Source organism: Stegostoma tigrinum, chromosome 5, assembly GCF_030684315.1.
Source record: "Stegostoma tigrinum isolate sSteTig4 chromosome 5, sSteTig4.hap1, whole genome shotgun sequence".
NCBI classification, from domain to species: Eukaryota; Metazoa; Chordata; class Chondrichthyes; order Orectolobiformes; family Stegostomatidae; genus Stegostoma; species Stegostoma tigrinum.
This window is the reverse complement of record NC_081358.1, coordinates 12895423-12917872: the sequence shown is the minus strand read 5'-3', so window position 1 is coordinate 12917872 and position 22450 is coordinate 12895423. Positions and strand designations below refer to the sequence as shown.

Genomic DNA, 22450 nt, shown 5'->3' with positions numbered 1-22450 from the left:
AAGTCGCTACTGCCTGGGAGTGCATATCTTTGGATAGTTTAGGCTTGGGTTTTCAAATAGTCAATTAGACATCCAATATACAACTAGAAGCAGCCCAGAGGAAAATGGCTGTTTTGTTGAGCTATGTAAGGTACGAAACTACCTGTAGAAATATTCTGCTGCAAACAATCAAATCAATCAATGGGGAAATAAGGTAATGTTGTCTTTCAGAGTACACAAACACTATTTTGAAAGCAATTTAATTATAAACCTGATCAAATATTTTGGAATTTTCAAATGTATGCATTGGATAATTTGTTTTCATTCAGTAAACACCACGGGATAATACCATAACCCTTTCTCTCCCAACAGTAGAGCTATGTCTTATCTGAACTATATATTATCTGCATAAAATGAACAAAAAAAAAGGATATTTCAAAACTCTTTACCCAAAATAAGTAATAAGAGAAACTTAACAATATACTTTATGGCTGAGCTTCAAAAAGACAATACGCACTAACACCTTGTTATAACTCAAAGTACAATTTTCACGCAAGCAAAAAGCCTCACATTAATGACAATTTCATACTCTGAAAAGTCTTATTTCATAACTTGGCAATTGTATTTCACACATGACCACTGTTGGCTTATTCTTCCTGACATACTACAAATGTTAACTATTAAAAGAATGCTGGTCTAGATTTTGAGATAATAAAGTGTGAAGCTGGATGAACACAGCAGGTCAAACAACATCTTAGGAGCACAAAAGCTGACTTTTCGGGCCTAGACCCTTCATCAGAGAGGGGGATGGGGTGAGGGTTCTGGAATAAATAGGGAGAGAGGGGGAGGCGGACCGAAGATGGATAGAGGAGAAGATAGGTGGAGAGGACAGTATAGGTGGTGAGGTAGGGAGGGGATCGGTCAGTTCAGGGAGGACGGATAGGTCAAGGAGGCAGGATGAGGTTAGTAGGTGGGAAATGGAGGTGTGGCTTGAGGTGGGAGGAGGGGATAGGTGAGAGGAAAAACAGGTTAGGGAGGCTTGGACAAGCTGGGCTGATTTTGGGATGCAGTGGGGGAGGGGAGACTTTGAAGCTTGTGAAGTCCACATTGATACCATTGGGCTGCAGGGTTCCCAAGCGGAATACAAGTTGCTGCTCCTGCAACCTGCGGGTGGCATCATTGTGGCACTGCAGGAGGCCCAGGATGGACATGTCGTCTAAGGAATGGGAGGGGGAGTTGAAATGGTTCGTGACTGGGAGGTGCAGTTGTTTACTGCGAACCAAGCGGAGGTATTCTGCGAAGTGGTCCCCAAGCCTCCGCTTGGTTTCCCCAATGTAGAGGAAACCACAACGGTTACAGCGGACGCAGCATACCACATTGGCAGATGTGCAGGTGAACATCTGCTTAATATGGAAAGTCATCTTGGGGCCTGGGATGGGGGTGAGGGAGGAGGTGTGGGGGAAGTGTAGCACTTCCTGCAGTTGCAGAGCAAGGCGCCGGGTGTGGTGGGTTGGTGTGTGAGGACTAGGGGTATTCTCTTAGGGCGGGTTATTGCGGGGGCGGGGTGTGAGGGATGTGTTGCGGGAAATATGGGAGACGCGGTTGAGGGCGTTCTCGATCACTGCGGTGGGGGGTGGGGGAGTTGCAGTCCTTGAACGCCCTCAACCACATCTCCCACAACACATCCCTCACACCCCGCCCCCGCAATAACTACCCTAAGAGGATCCCCCTCGTTCTCACATACCATCCACCAACCTCCGGATACAACGCATCATCCTCTGACACTTCCGCCCCGACCACCCAAGACATTTTTCCATCCCCACCCTTGTCTGCCTTCTGGAGAGACCACTCTCTCCGCGACTCCATTGTCCGCTCCACACTCCCCTCCAACCCCACCACACCCAGCACCTTGGATTCTCCAGCATCTGCAGTTCCCATTATGTCTGGCCTCGATTTTGCACTGGCCAAACAACTGGTATTCCAGTGGAGGTGGGAGCTGCGCTTAGGAACCCTGTGGAATTCCCACTGTACCACAATTTGACGGAATTGCCTAGGAAATGAAAGATTACACTGGGCTGTTCTTGTATGCTCTGGAATTTTCCAAAAGCAAACATTCTTTTAAAAAAAAGGAGTCTTTGAATGGTTCAAATGAATTTGAATAAAATAATTACTCAGGAAAAGTCAAACTATTGACTACCACATAACTATGAAACAGGTCCCATACTAGCCTCACACACATCCAACTACACTTCCCCCAAAACATTTACATCCTCCACGTGCGGCCCAAAACCTCTTGCTCCCTCATAATGGACTCACCCTGTCCCCACCGGTATTGGGCCAACCCAAACGCCCTTTCTCCCGGATTCCAACCCCTCCCCAACCCTCACCATGGACCCAACTCTCCCGCCTCCACTTTCACTGGTCCAGGGTCAAACCCCAACCTCTCAGCTTCTGGACTAGACCTGAACCAACCTCCAGCTAATGGACCCGAACATCCGTTTCTGCACCGTGCCCCCCCCACCCATTCCACACCTCTAAACCCAACACCTATCCTCCCCACCTACCCTATTCATCCCCGTAACTAGATTTCTCAAACCTACCCCAACATACCCTAAATAATTCTTCACTTAGCTCACCTGCTTGGAGTTACCCATGTTCATAGAGTGCTTCTGAATCCCACTACTTAGACAGATTATTCGGGACATCTTTTAACACAGGAACGCTGTTGCACACCAGCAGACACATGGTCCTTGACAGAAAGTTTATCCAGTTCCAATGGCAAGGAAAACTTGAGGACTGGGCATCTCCTCACTGATTTAACCTTCATCTGCCATTGCAACTGAATATCTTCTTCCTGAATCACTGCTTAGGACTTGTTATGGATTACATTTTATCTGCTTCTTACCCTCTGAGCTTACCAAAGGTGGTCCTGCCAATGGGGTGTTGAGAGCTCCTGATGGCACTGCTCTTAGAATAGGAAAGTGGAGGGAAAGAGGGAGGTATTTAGAAATTGGTGACCAATTTCACTGCTAAATGCGGATTACAAAACCCTGTCTGTGGTCACTGTCAACCATGTCAGGTCTGCTCTGGGATCGGTGATTCACCTCAATGAAACCTGTGCTGTACCGGGCAGGAAGATCTCCAACAGCCTCATACTCCTCAGGGATAGGAATGGCCACTTGGAGGACAGGGGGATAGATGCCTGCCTCATCAGCCTGTACCAGGAGAAGGCTTTTGACAGGATATCACTCACATACATGTGGGATGTGCTGTCCAGAACGGGCTTTGGGCAGAGAATCTGCAACTGGATTTGAGTGTTCTACACCAGCAACAGTAGTGCAGTCTCAAATCAACGGGCGGGTATCAGAAAGCTTCCCGATCAGAGCTGGAGTCAGGCATGGCTGACAACTCTCTCCTGCCTTACTCGTGCTATATAGAGCCTCTTGCTGAGTCCATTGGGAAGGATGAGAGCCTGAAAGTGATGACTGTATGAGGTAGTGGAGGCTTACAGGTCAAAGTCCTCATGTACATTTTCTGCTCGGACTCGCTGTCAGTGTGCAGACTCGTGGGTGGCTGTGATCAGTCTGAACTGGCCTCAGGAGCCAAGGTAAATCAAGGCAAAAGTGAGGCCATGTTCTTTAGGAATTGGGCCAACCAAACCTTTATCCCTTCCACTGTCAGGACAGATTACCTGAAGGTGCTGGGAATATGGTTTGGAGGGGCTGGGGAGTGTGCATCAACTTGGGAGGAGTGTACAGCCAAGACGAAGCAGAGACTGGGCTTCTGGGAGTACCACTCCCCCTCCGTTGTGTGTAAAAACCTGGTCATCAGGAGTGAGGCACTCACTTTCTGTCATTATACAGGGGGCAGGTCTGGCCCATTCCCAGAACCTGTGCCATTGCAGTCATCCAAACCATCTTGCACTTCATCTGGGGGTATCAGATGGACCATGTCCACAGGGACACCATGTATAAAGCTCTGGATAAGGCAGGAGCGAGGAATGTACCCAATGCTGCCCGAACCCGACGGCCACCTTTGTATCAAGCTGTGCATAGACCCTCAGTACACAAACACCAAGCATCATTATGTACTGAGGTTCTACCTGTCCTCAGTGTTGTGAAGGATGGGACTGGCCTCGCTGCTGTGGGATGCTCCAAGCAGTTGGACCATTCCATGTCACCTGTCCTTCACGGAGAAACTTGCAAAGATAAACACCTTTGACCACAAATCCATCAGGAAGTTGAAGGCACATAGTGAATGTGGACCTCAACACATGCATGACTTAGAGATGACAATGTTAATTCACAACTACAATCATTTTCATTTATTTTGCATCATTAAAAAAATGCATCCAAGGGAAATTCACAGAATTTCAACGTAAATCCACTAAAAATGGACACTAGCCAAAGAGACAATAGTAGGGGCAACATTTTTCAAAACACATTCATGGGATGTGGACATTGCTGGCTGGCCAGCATTTATTGCCCATCCCCAGTTGCCCTTGTGAAGTGGTGGTGAGTTGCCTTCCTGCAGGCCATGTGCTGTGAATATACCCATAATGTAATTTGGGAGGGAGTTCCAGAATTTTGACCCAACTTAAAAAGATGTTGGTTTTAAAGAGGGTCTTGAGAGAAAAGAAAGAAATAGAAAGGTCAAAATGTTGGTAAACTCTGCAACTAGGTGGCTGAATGGAAGGCTGATCATGGTACTGTGAGAAGAGAGGATGGTCAAAATGCTCAGAGATAGCAAGGACTGCTGATGCTGGAGTCGAAGATAACACAGTGTGGAGCTGGGGGAACACAGCAGGCCAGGCAGCATCATAGGAGCAGGAAAGTTGGCATTTCAGTGAAGAAGGGTTCCGACCTGTTTTCCTGCTCCTCTGATGCTGCCTGGCCTGCTGTGTTCATCTAGCTCCACACGGTGTTGTCCATGATCTGGAGTCGGAGCAATGCAGAATTTGCTGCTGAGGAGTGGAGGGAGGAGAAAGTGGTCATACAGCCAGATGACGTCAGGGACCGAAGATTTACAGGGATTAAAACAGGCAGAGAAGAATTATAAAATTAAGCAAAATGTTTCCATTCCTTATAGTTTTTCATTTCGGAAACTGTGTTTTTGTTAAACACAAATTGGATATGAAGATTAAAATCATATCCCGTTTTACCAAAGGGGATAATTATTGCATCTTTTAATTCAATTTGTTTTTTTAATTAATGCACATTGCAATGAATCTCATCTAGTCAGGGTTGTAGCTAAACAGTTTTACTTAATCCTGACATTAGAATAATTAAATGTACTACTTCAAAATTCTTAGTCTGATTTAAAATATCAATTTTTTTTCCAAAAGGAGTTAAAATGATGGTTACTGATAAGGAGGACTGGCAGCTATTGATATTTCAGAAGGTTTTGATGTACATGGATTTGCCCAAATAGCTTTGTCCAACACAGTAATCTGTACCTTGTGTAAGTAGCTGTAAATTGCGAACTTCCTCTCGGACTCTCAGGTGCAGGACCTGCTGAAGGACGTGCTGTCGTTGAGTTTCTTGGACAATACCCATCCTTTCCAATTTCTTGTCTGTCAATCTTAGAAGTGCTCGACCTGAAAACATCAAAACATTTACTGCTTCTGATGAAAGATCACACCCTTGAAAACTTAAAACACGGGTTCGTGCTAAAAAGATGCTGTCAGAGTGACTACATATTTTTGGAATTTTATGATTTTATTTCAGAATCTGTAGCTTTTCGTGTTGCAAATTTACTGGTGTTTCTGTAAAGAAATCACAGCAGAAATCGTTAAAGTAAGTCAACGCATTCTGTTGGGAGAATTAAACTCAGATCAATACCTTTAACCTGATGTGCTGTCTTTTTTGAGCTTTACTTGCAGTTAGCCAATAAGGCAAAGTGTCCCAAAGCAGGATTGGGGACCCAAGTGGGATCACCGGCTGACATCTATGGGTCATGACCTGAGGTAAACAAGGGCTTCAATGAAGCTCTGATTGGCTCCTAACAGCTATAGTCCTGCTCTGACTGTACCCAACCCTCGCCATTAATTCTCAGATCTGCACCACTTCTTCCCTTCCCCTCTCCCCAACCCACCTCACTGAGAGGTCACACCAACTTCAACCCTTGAAACAGGGGTCATAGTGGGTGAAAGTTTGGGAAGGACTCACGCTTTAGCTTGTTATAAATAGCAACATATAAAGGTACAATACAAAACACAGTGGCCTTAGACATATCAGGTCTTCACTTCAATACATGATCACTAGAACTATAGATTTATTATGCATGACTAAATATATGTTTTACTTACAGTTTTTGCTCTTAGGATTGAACAGTTCAGAATGGGCCAAACCCGCTCAAAAAAAACAAAGCAAGTCTATTTGGTGAAGTTATCTATCGATACAGGGGTGTGACATTGAGATCGGGTGAAGTTTCAAATCTGGTAAATACAATGTTCACAATGTTGAGTGGCACAGTGGCTCATTGGTTAGCACTGCAGCCTCACAGCACCGGGGACCTGGGCTCAATTCCAGCCTCAGGTAACTGTCTGTGTGGAGTTTGCACATTCTCTCGTGTCTGTGTGAGGTTTCCTCCGGGTTGCTCCTGTTTCCTCCCACAGTCAAAAAACGTGCAGGGTAGGTGGACTGGCCATGCTAAATTGCCTGTAGTGTTAGGGATGTGTAGGTTAGGTGAGTTATAGGGGGATGGGTCTGGGTGTGAATGCTCCAAGGGTCAGTGTGGACTTGTTGGGCCTTCGGGCCTGTTTCCACACTGTAGAGATCCTGTCCTATCCTACATTCTGGAAACATACTGGACCTCAAATTACAGTTCTTGATTCCACTATATACAGTCAACATTTACACTTGGGACTTTCCCCTATCTCATTAAGTTTTAGCCTAGTCACTGCTTTTCAAACGTCATGTCTATGTGAGCCCATTTTAATGCCTCAGACATCTTGTGATTCCGTAGTTAAATTTTGGGAATGGGAAGGGAAGGTGGGGTTCAGAAGGCTGTTTACAGAGGGGGTCCAGACTTGTTTAAAAACTGCTGGGTCTTCCCTAATACAAAGCAAAGGCTCATCCTTTTACAGGCTGTGGTCGAAGGGCCAGTCAATCCTCAGAAAATAGCTTGTCCATTGATCAATAAGAAACATTTAAGAAGAGGCCAAAGAACTCAGTTACAGCTCCATCACCATTGCAATCTCCAAGCTTGCAAGCCTAAAACCTTGTCCTGTGACCCTGTTGGCAATAACAACTTAGTTTGCAAAATCCTAATCAGTCACCTACAAATATTCAGCAGGTCTGGCTATGTCTGTAGCGAGAGAAATAGAGTTCATATTTCAGGTTGTGCTATTTTAGCATAACCTGAAAATGTGAGCTCTGTTTCTCTCTATGCAGATACTACTTGACATGGTGAATATATCCACCTTCTGATTTTGTTTTCGATTTTAGCATCCAAGCTATTTTGCTTCTAATCAAATAGTTTTCAGCTTAACTTGTAGCTGAAATGCAGCTACAATGTAAATGAATATCTGTCAGTAACAAACATATTTGCTACTTGACTATCAATCAAAGTGAATCAATGGGTCAAATGACTCTCAACTGAAGTAGATTTATTTAATGGATTTGAATCTTTGCTTGGGGAGAATGTTCAGCTCATTCAACTGGACACAAAAAGGAAAAGGATCTTATCTTCAGCAATTTATGAATTTGAGTTGAATGCTTGCTACAAAAATGATAATGATTTAAAAAGGTTAATGAAAATCAAATGGGGTCGAATTCTGAAAACCTGCAACAAAAACAGGACACACTGAAAACACTCAGCAGATAATAATCAGGGTGCTCTTGATGATAGAATCGAAATATTCCACAGAGCAACCACTTAATCTCTGGTTGGTCATAACATAGAGGACACTGCACTATGAGTGGCAAAAGGTTGCCAGTTTCAAAGGGAGATACTAATGATCTGAACTGTCCTAAATTCTTACTTGTCACAAGTATTTTCACAATATTGCCCCTAATAACATGAGACTAATTCTGTAGAAGAATAATTTGGTGCTTTGTATTAATTGAATTGTAATTACTATCCCAGAAAGGTATCAATTCTGACCAAATTCTTTTTGGCTCGTGTATAAGTTCCTTTCTTGTCCACAATGGATTTTATTTAAGTTCAATGAACGCAAATAGTGAAACTGTGGAGATTGCAAACAAGGCATTTAAAAGTCATGGTCAGCATTTTTAGAATACAAACTTACTCAGTATTTTTAAGGAATGATTCAAATAACCTCTTAAAGAGCCACACTAACTGTCAGAAATACCAGAATCAAAAGCTTGTACTTAGCACCCAATGAAAGAAAGCAAAACAAGAAAATGAAGACAACTGGATAAAACATTTCCCAAAGCAGCTCCAGTTTTGAGGTTCTGAAAAATTGTATATATTTTTAGTCTGCCATTTACAAAAGCAAGCAAGCAATTGTTTCTCTTTCTGGAAATGATTTATAAGTGTCCTTGTGTGCTAATACCACAGAAATGTCACTGAGTCCTGGCTATGTTCTGAAGAAAAGTAGTTTTTCATGACTGGGAATTACCAATACCTTTAAATTCAACTTAGTACTGATTTTAAACCATTTGAAACCTATTTACTCACACAGTGCTAAAAATCAAAAGTTGATTAAAAATGCATTTGGATAGAAACAGTAGACTTCTCAAGTGCACAATTATTTGGAAAGAAATGTTAAACTTACTCAAAATCAGAAATAACAATTTGAAAAATAGCAAGAAAAATCATCTTGCTGTTTCTATTCAATGTGGGGAACAGAGACAATTTTAAAAGCGTAAAGTGAGCGCCTTGCATTTGGATAGGTAATACCAAAGCATAAGCAGTAGAACTCTGAAGTTCAGCTAAAGCCTAATTCAAACATGGCCACTACCATGATTGGCGGAGATGCATTTGGCTGTTTGTGGAAACAGTATGATCATTAGGACAAGCCACTGACTTAACATTTTCATTATGGAGTTCTGGGGACTCAAAACTCCCCAGTATAAAAAGGTGACATTAGTCTGCACTTCATGGAGGTATTTAATGTTGTGGCAAAGTTCATCGCCTGTTCTGCAAATGAGAGAGTCACTAGCTCGACCTGCATTTACTGTCTATCCCTGGTTTCCCATGCAAAGGTGGTGCTGAACTGCAGTCTTAAACCGTTACAGTACTTGGGATGCCGGTACATCCATAGTGCTGGTTAGGAAGGAAGTGCCAGGATGATAACCCAACGACAGTGAAGAAATGACAAGATAGTTCCAAGCCAAGGAAGGTGTGTGGCTTGGAAGGGAACATGCATGTGGCAGTTTTCTTGTGCGTGCTCCACATTTGTCCTTTGCAGGCAGTAGGTTTGAAGGTGCTGCTGAAAGAGCTCAGGTGAGTTGCTCAGTGCATCCTGTAGATGGCACACACTGCCATCACTGTGTGATAGTGGTGAAGGGGAATGAATGTTGAAGGCAGTCAATATGGTGTCAGTTAAGCAGGCTGTTGTATCTTGGATGGTATCAAGCTTTTTGAGTGTTGTCAGAGCTGCATTCATCCACTCAGCTGCCTGACTTGTATCATGTACATGGTAGGAATGGAGAGACAAGTTACTCACTGCAGAGTTTCCAGCCTCTGACCTGTAGCCAGATAAATGATATTATATATATGCTGGTTCCGTTCAATTTATGACTTATTTTATGCTTCAGATTATTGTTTATTCTGTTTGCTTTTTAAAACATTGATTGATACTTTCTTCCATCCAATTGTTTACTTGGAAAATCTACTGTTTCCATCACTTACTTTAACTTAGTTTAGGCTCAGTGCTTAGTGGCTCCGATCAGCATAGAAGCTTTGAGAAGGTGGAGTTATGTGGATAACAGCAAGGTGGGGGAGTTGGGAGGAGGTGTGCCAAAGTTTAGGAACGAGACATCTAGAAGTAACAATAATCACTTGTGGCATTTCTGACAGTGATATTGTGCTGTGGTTACATAATGCAGATATAGAGATTAAAGTGGATAGAAATAGAGAGCTGGGGTCACTGGGGGCGCTTTACCCACAAAAGGTTTAACTGAGGCACAACTTCAATCTATCTGAAGAGCAGATTACCACCTCAGGTGGCCTCAAACACTTGCTGCTAACTCCAGGAAGAGCTGCCTCCTTGGTAAAGCCAATTCAGTGCCCACTGTCCTTTATTCTGGCTCCTTCCAATGCACTTGCATAGATAAAGGGGCTCTCAATTGGTGGCACATAAATCTTTTGGGCAGGTCATTGCGTTGTTTGGCAGAATATTTGGATTATGTCAACATCCTCAGGTGATGGCTCTAATCAGAAGAAATAGGCAACTGCGTTCCCCTCTGATTCATTCAAGGTGCCACTGACTGCACACATTTGGCAATGAAGAACATTTGATAGATGAGTCATCTTCACTGAATTTCTGAAGTGTTAACTCGACTTTCTCTCCACAAATGCTGCCAGACCTGCTACACTTCCTGGCAATTACTGTATTTGTTTCAGATGAGGATGGCAGTTTCCTTCCCTAAAGGGCATTTGTAAACCAGATGGGTTTTTCCAACAACTGATAACGATTTCATGGTTATATTTAAACTTCTAATTCCACATATTTATTGGACTCAAACTCCACCATTTGACATGGCAGGATTCAAACCCCAGAACATTAGCTGGGTCTCTCAGGGTTAATAGGCTAGTGATAATAGCACTCGGTCATCACTTAACCCTTATAGTATTACACAAAATATTTGTACAGCATTTTCTAGCAGCACTATTCACCTTGATTTGGACAATATTTGACAGAGGTCAAAAACATTTCAAAAACATCCGAATCTAATCTACAACATTGCAAGAGCTATGCATCTTATTATACAAATCTTAATTTTCACACGCAATACATTTAAAATAAAATCAGTTATTATTTATTCTCAGAATGGAACAATTTCTTGAGACCAGCAGCAACCTAGAATTAATTAAAATTATTCATTCTCTCATTTGCAAAGGCAAAAGGGAGCACAAATGAAAGTTACATCAGTCTTCATTTTAGTTAATGGCTTTGACAAACCACTTATGAAAAGTTGCTCCAATAACAGTATCTGATACAGAAGTGCAATTAAAACGAGTTGGCACAATTTATTCCCAACAGTTACTGTTGCCCCAAATATTTCCCTCGCAACTTTTCAAACTTTGCATCATTTCTTACCTTTCATCTTTACCTGCGAAGGAACCAGAGATTCACAAGACAGGGAATTTGACTCAAATAGAAATATTCCATGGTGAACCTTTCCAGTACAGTTTTCTTTTTCAGCTCAGACATTAAGAATCGATCCAGATAAGAGCAATTAGGAACTCAAGTTTGAAAATAGATAGCCTGTTCTGGGAATCATGTGTCAGGCATCTGGTCAACATTGCCCACACAACACATCTGATTAACAGAGACAAATGAGTCAATGCTGGGTCTACAGAAGACACTGAGATTAGACTGCCTATCCTGCCATTGGGATCTGCTCAATTTTGAGGAGCAAAACAAGACAAAAAAGTCTCATTTTGCAAGCCCTGGGCATTGAGAAGAGATTCTTGCTAATGAGCATCAAGAGGCTTATCAGCATGGAGCAGTACATTGTATTATCCACATGAACATTCATTTCCCAATTTCCTATCAGCTGGATAGAAACTAGATGTGGAGAATTCTCGACATAAAAGTCAGGGTGGTTAGCTGGCAACTCCACCACTTACTCCTCCAGGTATCTTAGACTTCTGGCAGCAACATCTCAGGGTACACTCCACGGCAGTGACTGTGTGTATCCCATGGCCAGGGCACTGGTACTGTACCAACCACGATGCATCATCATGATACATCTCTAATCCACTTAGACTACAGTGCTACACATCAATGCTGCACTTTGGGATGCGCCAACACTTTCATTGAAATGTGGTTGCAAGGACTCTTTGTACACACAGAGATACTGATAGGCAAGAGGATCAAATGTTAAATCGGGGATAGATGGGATAGTGAAATTCAAAACACTGACAGATTAGCCACAATTATATTGAACAGCAGGGTACTCGCAAAAGGGCCAAACAGCTGTTAACTCATGTTTGCACCTATAACTTGATGATGGGGTTATTCACAGAATACAGCATTACAGATATTGCCTCCCACCTACCAAGAACACTGTACTCAGGCAGACTCTCCTTACTCTAAATATATTCCCCAATCAACCCGCTTAGAGGTGTTGTCACACACCTCCTGAACAGGTAGGACTTGAACATCACAACAGCCAATTTAATCTTTCCAAGTTATTTTAATCGACTGGCTCAGATATATATGACACACCTTTGGAGTGGGTTGGGTTTGAATCCAGATCTTCGGGCCATGATGTAGGGATTCTATCACTGCATGACAAGAGATACAATGATATCATTGTTTTCTAATGAACCTGTTCAGAGATGTTACTATAAACCTTCTGGAGCAGATGGGAACTGACCCTAAGCATCCTAGCTCAGAAGTAGGATCACTGCAACAGTGCCACAAGAGCCCCTTTAAGTGTTCCAAGGTGTCTCAGAGAGCACAAACCCTGTTCAGTAGTAAATTGGAAATTTTCTGATGAACCTGTCCAGAGATGTTATTACAGTCTGGATCAGGTGGGATTTGAACCCAGACCTCCTGGCTCAGGGGTACAGACACTACTGTTGCACCATAAAAGCCCTAATAAAAGTGTTCCAAGCACTTAATTGAATAATCTCCTTCACTTGTGCAAGTTAATATGATTAATCCAGGATTAACATCAAAGAAAATTTCACTTTTAGATATTGCACACATTTTCAGCAGGATATTTCAGAGAATTATTTGTATGTAATTATTGTCAAATTTTACACATAGAAGTCGGATCATCCAACAGCTACCAAAGTAATTAATTATGAATTCAGAATAGATTCAGCATGGTGAGATGGAGCACAAAGCAGAAAGCCAAAGCAGCAGAATAGGAGATGGTAGGAACTGCTGATGCTGGAGAATCTGAGATAACAAGGTGCAGAGCTGGATGAACACAGCAGTTCAAGCAGCATCAGAGGAGCAGGAAAGCTGACGTTTTGGGTCGCTTCTGAAGAAGGGTCGAGGCCCGAAACATCAGCGTTCCTGCTCCTGTGATGCTGCTTGGCCTGCTGTGTTCATCCAGCTCGACCCCCTGTTATCGCAGAACAGGAGGCTCCACTTGGTTCTCAGTCAGAGTACATCATTTCAAGGGACATGGCATGCAGAGAGCATGGGGGCTGGGAGAACAAACAGAACAAACAGCATCAGCTTCTGCCACAGTCATAAGTGAAAAATATACAATTATCATTTGACACCACTGCACAGTTGTTGCATAGCTTATTGGGAACCAGGAAGGGAAGCTGGAAGGATCAAAACCTGTTTTGTTGACCACTAAGCATTTTTAATGGCATTTTGACATCTTCACCCAACCCCAACATCACTCTCCCCCAGATTCATTATATTTTTACCCTACCTGTTATATCATGCTGTTTGAAGGACTCACTGTAGGTCTGATATTGATTGGGACAGTGTTTCTTTAACCATTTACAAACATCCTGCTGGGTCCATAAAGCCACTGGTTTACTTAGTTTTACTTGCCCAGGGTTTGACTGAAAAAGAAAACAAATTCCACAAACATTAATGTAACGGCGGATTAGAGCAAATAATCTACTGTTTCTTATAACAGAGTCTTTTCTCAGTAATACATTCATACAAGTCAACTTGTGTGTTTTTTAAAAACATGCTTCCGGTATTAACATGAAGTTTAGCTTCCACCTCCATATGGTTGTTCCGTTTAAACAATTCCTTCCAAATCTATTTGAAGGGCTAATAAAAGTATGCTGACACTAGATTTTAGAGATGGCTAAAATAAAAAGATAAAGTTAAAAACATTATATTATCTGCACTAAAAATATGAATTTCTCAAAAATCAATAACTGATACTGCAATATTATTTTCCAAAGTATAAAACCAATATGCACTGCAAACAGCTCTAATCACCTCCAAGTTATTATATGCATGAATTTCTAATGACCAAATAGATACACAGTCTTGGCTGGACAGCTTGCAACATTAACAAAGTGTTCCCATTAATTTAACAAAGTATTTGAGAATTAGATAAGCAAGCCGTCATCTAATGTTGGAATTTTAGAGACTGTCCCATTAAACTGTGATTGATATTACTTGATTTTTTTATTATTAATCTAGAGTCTGAAAAATTAGTGTAAAACATTGCAATATGAAGCAATTTCAGAGAACTTTCATTAACATTGAATCAATAAGACACACATTGTCCTATAAGACATCATCTTATTCTTCTGTGGGTCCCAAAGTATGGCTGTAGTTTTACTCACGTTGCTTCCCACCTTAGGTAGCTTCTGACAAAAAAGAACACAATAAACTGTCCTTCCATAATTTGCACATATCCGTTGACTCTATTCCTTTTGGAGGTGTGGTTTGATTAGTGGAGGAGGCAGTGGCGTAGCGGTAATGTCACTGGACTAGGAATCCAGAACCAGTGACCCAGTTTAATATTTGGGGGAAGAGATAATGGGAACTGCAGATGCTGGAGAATCCGAGATAACAAAGTGTGGAGCTGGATGAACACAGCAGGCCAAGCAGCATCTCAGGAGCACAAAAGCTGACGTTTCGGGCCTAGACCCTTCATCAGAAAAGCCCAAAACGTCAGCTTTTGTGCTCCTAAGATGCCGCTTGGCCTGCTGTGTTCATCCAGCTCCACACTTTGTTATCTCTAACATTTGGGGGAACATGGGTTTGATTCCACTATGCCTGACGGTGGAATTTGAATTCAATGAAAACATGGAATAAAAAACCAGCCTCATGGTAACCATGTCACTGGTTGTAAAAACCAATCTAGTTCACTAATGTCCTTTAAGAGTGAAAGGAAGCCTGCTCTCCTTACTTAGTCTAGCCCATGTGTGACTCCATTGTATATATTGCTGTAAACTAACTCCACATCAAAACAACTCTATATCTTACCAGATAAATGTACAGGGCAGTAAAGCAAATAGAACACTGAAAATATCCTGTGGCTTTGTCAACATTCAGAGAAAACACTAGTTACGTTTAAAGTGTAGATCCTGTGGTGAAGTTGTTCGGAGATAACGGGAACTGCAGATGCTGGAGAATCCGAGATAACAAAGTGTGAAGCTGAATGAACACAGCAGGCCAAGCAGCATCTCAGGAGCACAAAAGCTGACGTTTTGGGCCCAGACACTTCATCAGAAAAGGGGGATGAGGAGAGGGTTCTGAAATAAATAGGGAGAGAGGGGGAGGCGGACCAAAGATAGATACGGGAGAAGATAGGTGGAGAGGAGAGTATAGGTGGGGAGGTGGGGAGGGGATAGGTCAGTCTGGAGAGGACGGGCAGGCCAGTCAGTTTCTAAAACACCACTTACCTTTTTAATCGTTTGGTGTGTAGTAATTTCAGCATTTTCAACCAGACTTTCAGATTTCCAGCATTTACTCAGCTAGCAAGGCAATTGAGCCCAAGGAACAGATTCAACGTCTTGTTCTGCATTGAACCAATGACCTCAACTGCTGCCGTACTGGAATGTAATAAGTGACTTCAAAGACGAAGTAAACATATTAAGTATTCCTGCTCCTGATCATTGCATCTGCTAGATTATGAGAGATACTAGATCATAAGACACACCAGAAGTTTCAAAAGAAAGAGGAAAAAATATTCTATCCACACATGTATTTGATACAAATATTTGCCATCACAAAACAAAATCAATGTATCAAGTCTTACGAAGCAAAGAAGCTTAAAAGTTTCTCAGTACTGTTACACTCATCATCATTGGCTTTACATGATGGTCACTTCAAATAACACATCACCTTCACTGCCACCTAGGGTACTGCTGATATCACATTTCTTAAAAGACTTCAGTGGTCTTGCGTTTCACAAATTACTCACCAACTCACGAAATGATGTACCCCTGCATTTGCCTTGTTGTTGGCATAGAACATAGAACAGCACAGCACAGTACAGGCCCTTCGGCCCACAGTGTTGTGCTGACCTGTTTTCCTACAAAGATCAATCTACCCTGCATTCCCAGTCATAACTTCAAGCTTTCATCTATTTGACGTTCTTCAAATGCATAGTTTGTTTAAATGGCTTGTTTACTGAACTGTCTTTGGCTAGTAAGGCTCCCTGGAATCGAGCTGGTCTTCGGATTCCACAACTCCCTTTTTATTGTGGCCTCAGTTGTGTGTGCCCAGAGCTGATAATAAACATGAACAAGAATTACATGTGGAATTTGAACCTTGGGTGTTGTTTTCTCCCCCTTACATCAGAAACAGCAACAGCCTTTTTGCTGACTGAATAAGCCAAAATGCCAGTGCAGTGGTTCTTCTCCTGGTCAGATGGAGCTAGAAGCAACAGAGAGTCAACACTGTCATTCAATAGAACGTCAATATTTTTCTTTCCTTGCATCTTGCCCATGTTTGTTCTAAGGGATGATTGAATGAAGGAGTAGTATGTTGTGTCTGTAGAGTTGGTGGTTGAGCATGCAAGTGATTATCTAAAATATTAAGCCCTGTTAGTGGTTATCAGTTCTGGGCACACACAACCAAGGCCACAATAAAAAGAGAGTTGTGAAATCTGAAGACTAGCTTGACTACTAGTCAGCAATTAAAATTCAAATTGCTTTACTCTGTATTCAGTCCTATTCTTATTCTATCTCAATTTCAGCACACATGATTAGCTCGTGCCTGTTCATAAACTCGTACTACCAAGATGTTGTCTTGCCTAAATTGGCAACGCTACCTGCTATTGCTCATCTAATTTTGGTTGCTAGAGAAATTCTATTCCTGCTGTAATCTGGCATCTGATTTTTCACTTCTTCTTCCACTTCTAACTATTTTGCATGTCGATGAAAAGTCTTCTTCCTATTTTTCAAATGTTCACTCATTCTATTCCTTTTTTTTTCCCCCAGTTGAAGGATGACCAAGATGTCTTTTTGCTGCTCTGCTTCCACGTTCTTTCTTCTCATTACTTTATCTACATGTGGTTTGAATCTTTTATTTTGTTTAGTCATTCAAGTCAGATTTAGTTTTTAAAAGCTGCAATGTGGTGTGTAATTCCCTAACACATGCTAATGACCAGTGTAATGGGGTAACTTGTCAACTTTAAATAACTGCAGCTAATAAACAGACAAATATGGTCCTGTCTTCAAGCTTCTTCTGGGAGGTGAACAAGTCCAGATGTTAGAAGAAGAAAACATCAGGTCCACAAGACCATTTAGTTGCTAGAGTGTTGTAGTTGCTCATAGATGAACAATGGGTTTTCTTTGGTGAGGTACTGATAGGATAATTTTATACTTGGCTGAGAAAAGGACATTTTTGCAAAAACTTGTTTGCAGTTACAACTAATAATTGACCATAATGAAAAGGGCATGTCAGAGTGCCATCCAATGGATGGAGTTGGAAAATAAAATTCTTGTAACTTATCAAACTGGTCCCAACATCATTATTATAGCGTTTTTGCATTCATAATATTAAAATACACAAGATCAGGAGAACATTCTATTGATTGCAAGCTGCCTCCCTTCCTTGTTTTTGAATCAATTCTTCCCCATATCGAACACTGTTTGCAGGAAACAGAGGCTGACAAGGACAAAGGATGTACTATGGGTGAGGCTACATCAAAGTCCTTTACCTGAAGTGGCTAAGAGGCATCACTACTGTAGGGTGGTACGGTGGCTCAGTGGATAGCACTGCAGCCTCACAGCACCTGGAACACAGGTTCAATTCCAGCCTCGGGCGACCGTCTGTGTGGAGTTTGCATATTCTCCCCGGGTCTGCGTGGGTTTCCTCCGGGTGCTCCGGTTTCCTCGCACAGTCCAAAGATGTGCAGGTTAGGTGGATCGGCCGTGCTGGATTGCCCAGAGTGTTCAGGGGTGTGTGGGTTATAGGGGATGGGTCTGGGTGGGATGCTTCAAGGGGCGGTGTGGACTTATTGGGTCAAAGAGCCTGTTTCCACACTGTAGGTAATCTAATCTAATCTAATCTACTTCTTGAGCTGCCTGAGCCTTAAAAGGACTCGACAGCCATATGCCGTGTGGTGAGGGAACAACCTGCATAACCTCATCCTCACTAGTCTGTCACAGATGCATTTATCCACGACAGGATGGGGAGTATAAACCTTTGGAGATGACGTCTCATCTGCACAGCCAGGATACCCCCGTGCCCTCGTGGTACCACCAGCATGCCAAATGAGATGGATTCACAATGGGCCTTGCCATTCAAAATTAGGACCCAAGAGGTGCAGTGGGATATCAGCAGCAGCAGAATGTATCCAACCACACTCTGTCATTGCACAGTCCAGCGAATCTCTCATTGTAGAATCACCCCCAGCAAACCAAGCCATCAAATCTGGTTCGATGCTGGAGGACGTGCCAGGAGCAGCACTAGGCATATCCAAAATGAGTGAAGCCAGAACACAGAGCTATTCATATGCCCAACAGGACAAGCAGCATGTGATATGCTGAATGCCAAGTGGCTCTGTAATCAATGGATCAGATCTAAGCTCAGTGAATGGTGGAGATCAATTAAACAACTAACACTAATGAGGGAGCGTAGCACATTTGTGCAAATGAAAAGCTCAAGCATTTGCAACCATCTTCCGCCAAAAGTAGGGACTGCATAGTCAACTTTAGCTTCCTCGAGGACTCTAGTTTTCAATCACTTTGCTTCACTCCACTGAATGTTAAGAAGTGATTGAAAGCCACTGGAAACTGCAAAGGCTATGGGTCCTGACAGCATCCTAGCAATAGCGTTGAAAACTTGTGAATTGAGTCATACAGCACAGAAACAGGTCCTTTGGTTCAACGCATCCATGCCAATAAAAATTCCCAAAGTAAACTAGTCCCATGTACGCAGGTTTATCCCATGTTCCTCTAAACCTCTCCCATTCACGGATCTATCCAAATGTTTTTTAAACATTGAAACTGTATCTACCATTTTCTCTGATCGTTCATTCCACATCCGAACCACACTGTGTGTGAAAAAAATTTCCCCTCGGGTCCCTTTTAAATCTTTCTCCACTTACCTTACAAAATGTTCCCTGGTTTTTAATATTCCCAAACTAGGGAAAATACTTTTTCTATTCACTTTATCTGTGTCCCTTAAGATTTTATAAACCTCTATAAGGCCATCCCTCAACCTCGTACGGTCTAGGGAAAAAAGCCCCAGCCTATCCAACCTCTCCTTATAACTCAAACCCTCCAGTCCCAACAACATCCTGGTAAATCTTTTCAACACCTTCTCTGATTTAGGTATTATTAAATAAGTAAACGAATATTTTTCAACAGTATTCACTCTAGAAAACGACAATGTTGTCGAGGAGAATACTGAGATACCGGCTACTAGACTAGGTGGGATTGAGGTTCACAAGGAAGAGGTATTAGAAATCCTTCAGAGGGTAAAGATAGATAAGTCCCCTGGGTCGGATGGGATTTATCCTAGGATCCTCTGGGAAGCCAGGGAGGAGATTGCCGAGCCTTTGGCATTGATCTTTAACTCGTCATTGTCTACAGGAATAGTGCCAGATGACTGGAGGATAGCAAATGTGGTTCCCCTGATCAAGAAGGGGAGTAGAGACAACCCTGGTAATTATAGACAAGTGAGCCTTACGTCAGTGGTTGGTAAAGTGTTGGAAAAGGTTAGAAGGGATAGGGTTTATAATCATCTAGAAAAGAATAAATTGATTGGGGATAGTCAGCACGGTTTTGTGAAGGGAAGGTCGTGCCTCACAAACCTTATTGAGTTCTTTGAGAAGGTGACCAAACATGTAAATGAGAGTAAACCGGTTGATGTGGTGTATATGGATTTCAGCAAGGCATTCGATAAGGTTCCCCACAATAGGCTATTGTACAAAATGCGGAGGAATGGGATTGTGGGAGATATAGCAGTTTGGATCGGAAATTGGCTTGCTGAAAGAAGACAGAGGGTGGTAGTTGATGGGAAATGTTCATCCTGGAGACCAGTTACTATTGGTGTACCGCAAGGGTCGGTGTTGGGTCCACTGCTGTTTGTCATGACCTGGATGAGGGCGTAGAAGGATGGGTTAGTAAATTTGCAGATGACACTAAGGTCGTTGGTGTTGTGGATAGTGACGAAGGATGCTGTAGGTTGCAGAGAGACATAGATAAGCTGCAGAGCTGGGCTGAGAGGTGGCAAATGGAGTTTAATGCAGGCAAGTGTGAGGTGATGCACTTTGGTAGGAGTAACCAGAAGGCAAAGTACTGGGCCAATGGTAAGATTCTTAGTAGTGTAGATGAGCAAAGAGATCTTGGTGTCCATGTACACAGATCCTTGAAAGTTGCCACCCAGGTTGACAGGGCTGTTAAGAAGGCATACAGTGTTTTAGCTTTTATTAATAGAGCGATCGAGTTCCGGAACCAAGAGGTTATGGTGAAGCTGTACTAAACTCTGGTGCGGCCGCACTTGGAGTTTTGCGTACAGTTCTAGTCACCGCACTATAAGGAGGATGTGGAAGCTTTGGAAAGGGTGCAGAGGAGATTTACTAGGATGTTGCCTGGTATGGAGGGAAGGTCTTACGAGGAAAGGCTGAGGGACTTGAGGCTGTTTTCATTAGAGAGAAGAAGGTTGGGAGGTGACTTAATTGAAACATATAAAATAATCAGAGGGTTAGACAGGGTGGATAGGGAGAGCCTTTTTCCTAGGATGGTGACGGCGAGCACGAGGGGGCATAGGTTTAAATTGAGGGGTGAAAGATATAGGACAGATGTCAGAGGTAGTTTCTTTATTCAGACAGTAGTAAGGGAATGGAACGCTTTGCCTGCAACGGTAGTAGATTCGCCAACTTTAGGTACATTTAAGTCGTCATTGGAGAAGCATACGGATGTACATGGAATAGTGTAGGTTAGATCGGCTTGAGATCAGTATGACGGGTCGGCACAACATCGAGGGCCGAAGGGCCTGTACCGTGCTGTAATGTTCTATGTTCCATGTAATACCCTTCATAGCAGGAGGACCAGCATTAGACAGTGTACTCCAAAAGTGGCCTCACCAGTGTCTTATATAACCTCGACATGACGTCCCAACGCCCATACCCAATGGTCTGAACAATGAAGGCAAGCATGCTAAATGCCTTCTTAACTACCCTGTCTACCTGTGCTGTAACTTTCTAAGACTATGTATTTGAACCCCTCGTTCATTCTACTTGACAACACTACCCAGGCCCTGCCATTATTTGTACAAGTCCTTGTTTGTTTTACCAAAATGCAATATCTCACATTTATCCAAATTAAACTCCATCTGCCATTCATTGGCCCATTGGTACAGTTGGACAAGTTTCACTGTAATCTTACATCTTCTTCATGCCCAGAACCAGCTGCACCCTGCATTGCCTGCATATGCCCTGCTCACACAAAGGGAGCACAGTCTAACCTAGCCAATCACCACCACATCCGTCCACTCTCAATCTCAGCCGCGATGACCGGTGCAGTCAACTATGGCACTTACACAGCAATAACCTGCTCGCTCACGCTCAGTTTGGGTTTTGCAGGAGCCAACTTTGTTAATGAATTTTTCTTTACTTTATTCATTCACAGGATGTGGCTCTCCACTGTGCAGCATTTATTGCCCATCCCTGGTTGCCCAGACGACAGTTACGAGTTAACCACATTGCTGTAGGTCTGGAGTCACACGTAGGCCAGACCAAGTAAGGATAGCAAATTTCCTTCCCTAAAGGACATTAGTGAACCAGACCTGTTTTTCCTGACAATTGGCAATTGTTTCATGGTCATCATTGGACTCCTAATTCCAGATATTTATTGAATTCAAATTCCATCATCTGCCATGGTGGGATTCAAACCCAGGTCCGCAGATCATTTCCTGGGTCTCTGGATTAACAGTCCAGCGATAATACCACTAGGCCAACACCTCACTACAGCGACTTCCCAAAGATGGTTCAGCAATGCAAGTGACTGTCCTTTACAACAAGATAGCATTCAACTAAGTACAGTATCAAGGAGCCTTTGCAAGTATGAAGTCAATGGGAATTGGGGAAAACCTCTCGGGTATATCCCGTCTGACCCAGGGGACTCATCTATCCTCATATTTTTCAAAATTTCCAGCACATGCTCCTTCCTAACATCAACCTGTTCGAGCATATCCACCTGTTTCAAGCTGTCCTCACAAATGTCAAGGTCCCTCTCACAGGTGAATACTGAGGCAAAGTATTCACTGAGGAATTCCCTTACCTCTGCTGACTCCAAGCGCAAGTTCTCTCCACTATCCCTGATTGGCCCTACCCTCACAATGGCCATCTTCTTGTTCCTCACTGAAGCATAGAATGCCTTGGGGTTTTTCTTGATCCTACCCACCAAGGTTTTCTCATACCCACTTCTAGCTCTCAAG

The 22450-nt window shown here is 42.7% G+C and overlaps 1 protein-coding gene across 2 annotated transcripts in view; it reads right to left on the bottom strand.

Annotated features, from left to right (window-relative positions):
* samd12 (sterile alpha motif domain containing 12) overlaps window positions 1–22450 on the bottom strand; it is a 127161-nt gene that overhangs the window by 54374 nt on the left and 50337 nt on the right. For both annotated transcript variants that reach the window (XM_059646323.1, XM_059646324.1), the window contains exons 3-4: window positions 13515–13650; window positions 5435–5575 (exon numbers count right to left, since the gene is read on the bottom strand). In XM_059646323.1, the coding sequence (XP_059502306.1) occupies window positions 5435–5575; window positions 13515–13650 (277 nt within the window). The remainder of the gene's footprint in view (window positions 1–5434; window positions 5576–13514; window positions 13651–22450) is intronic.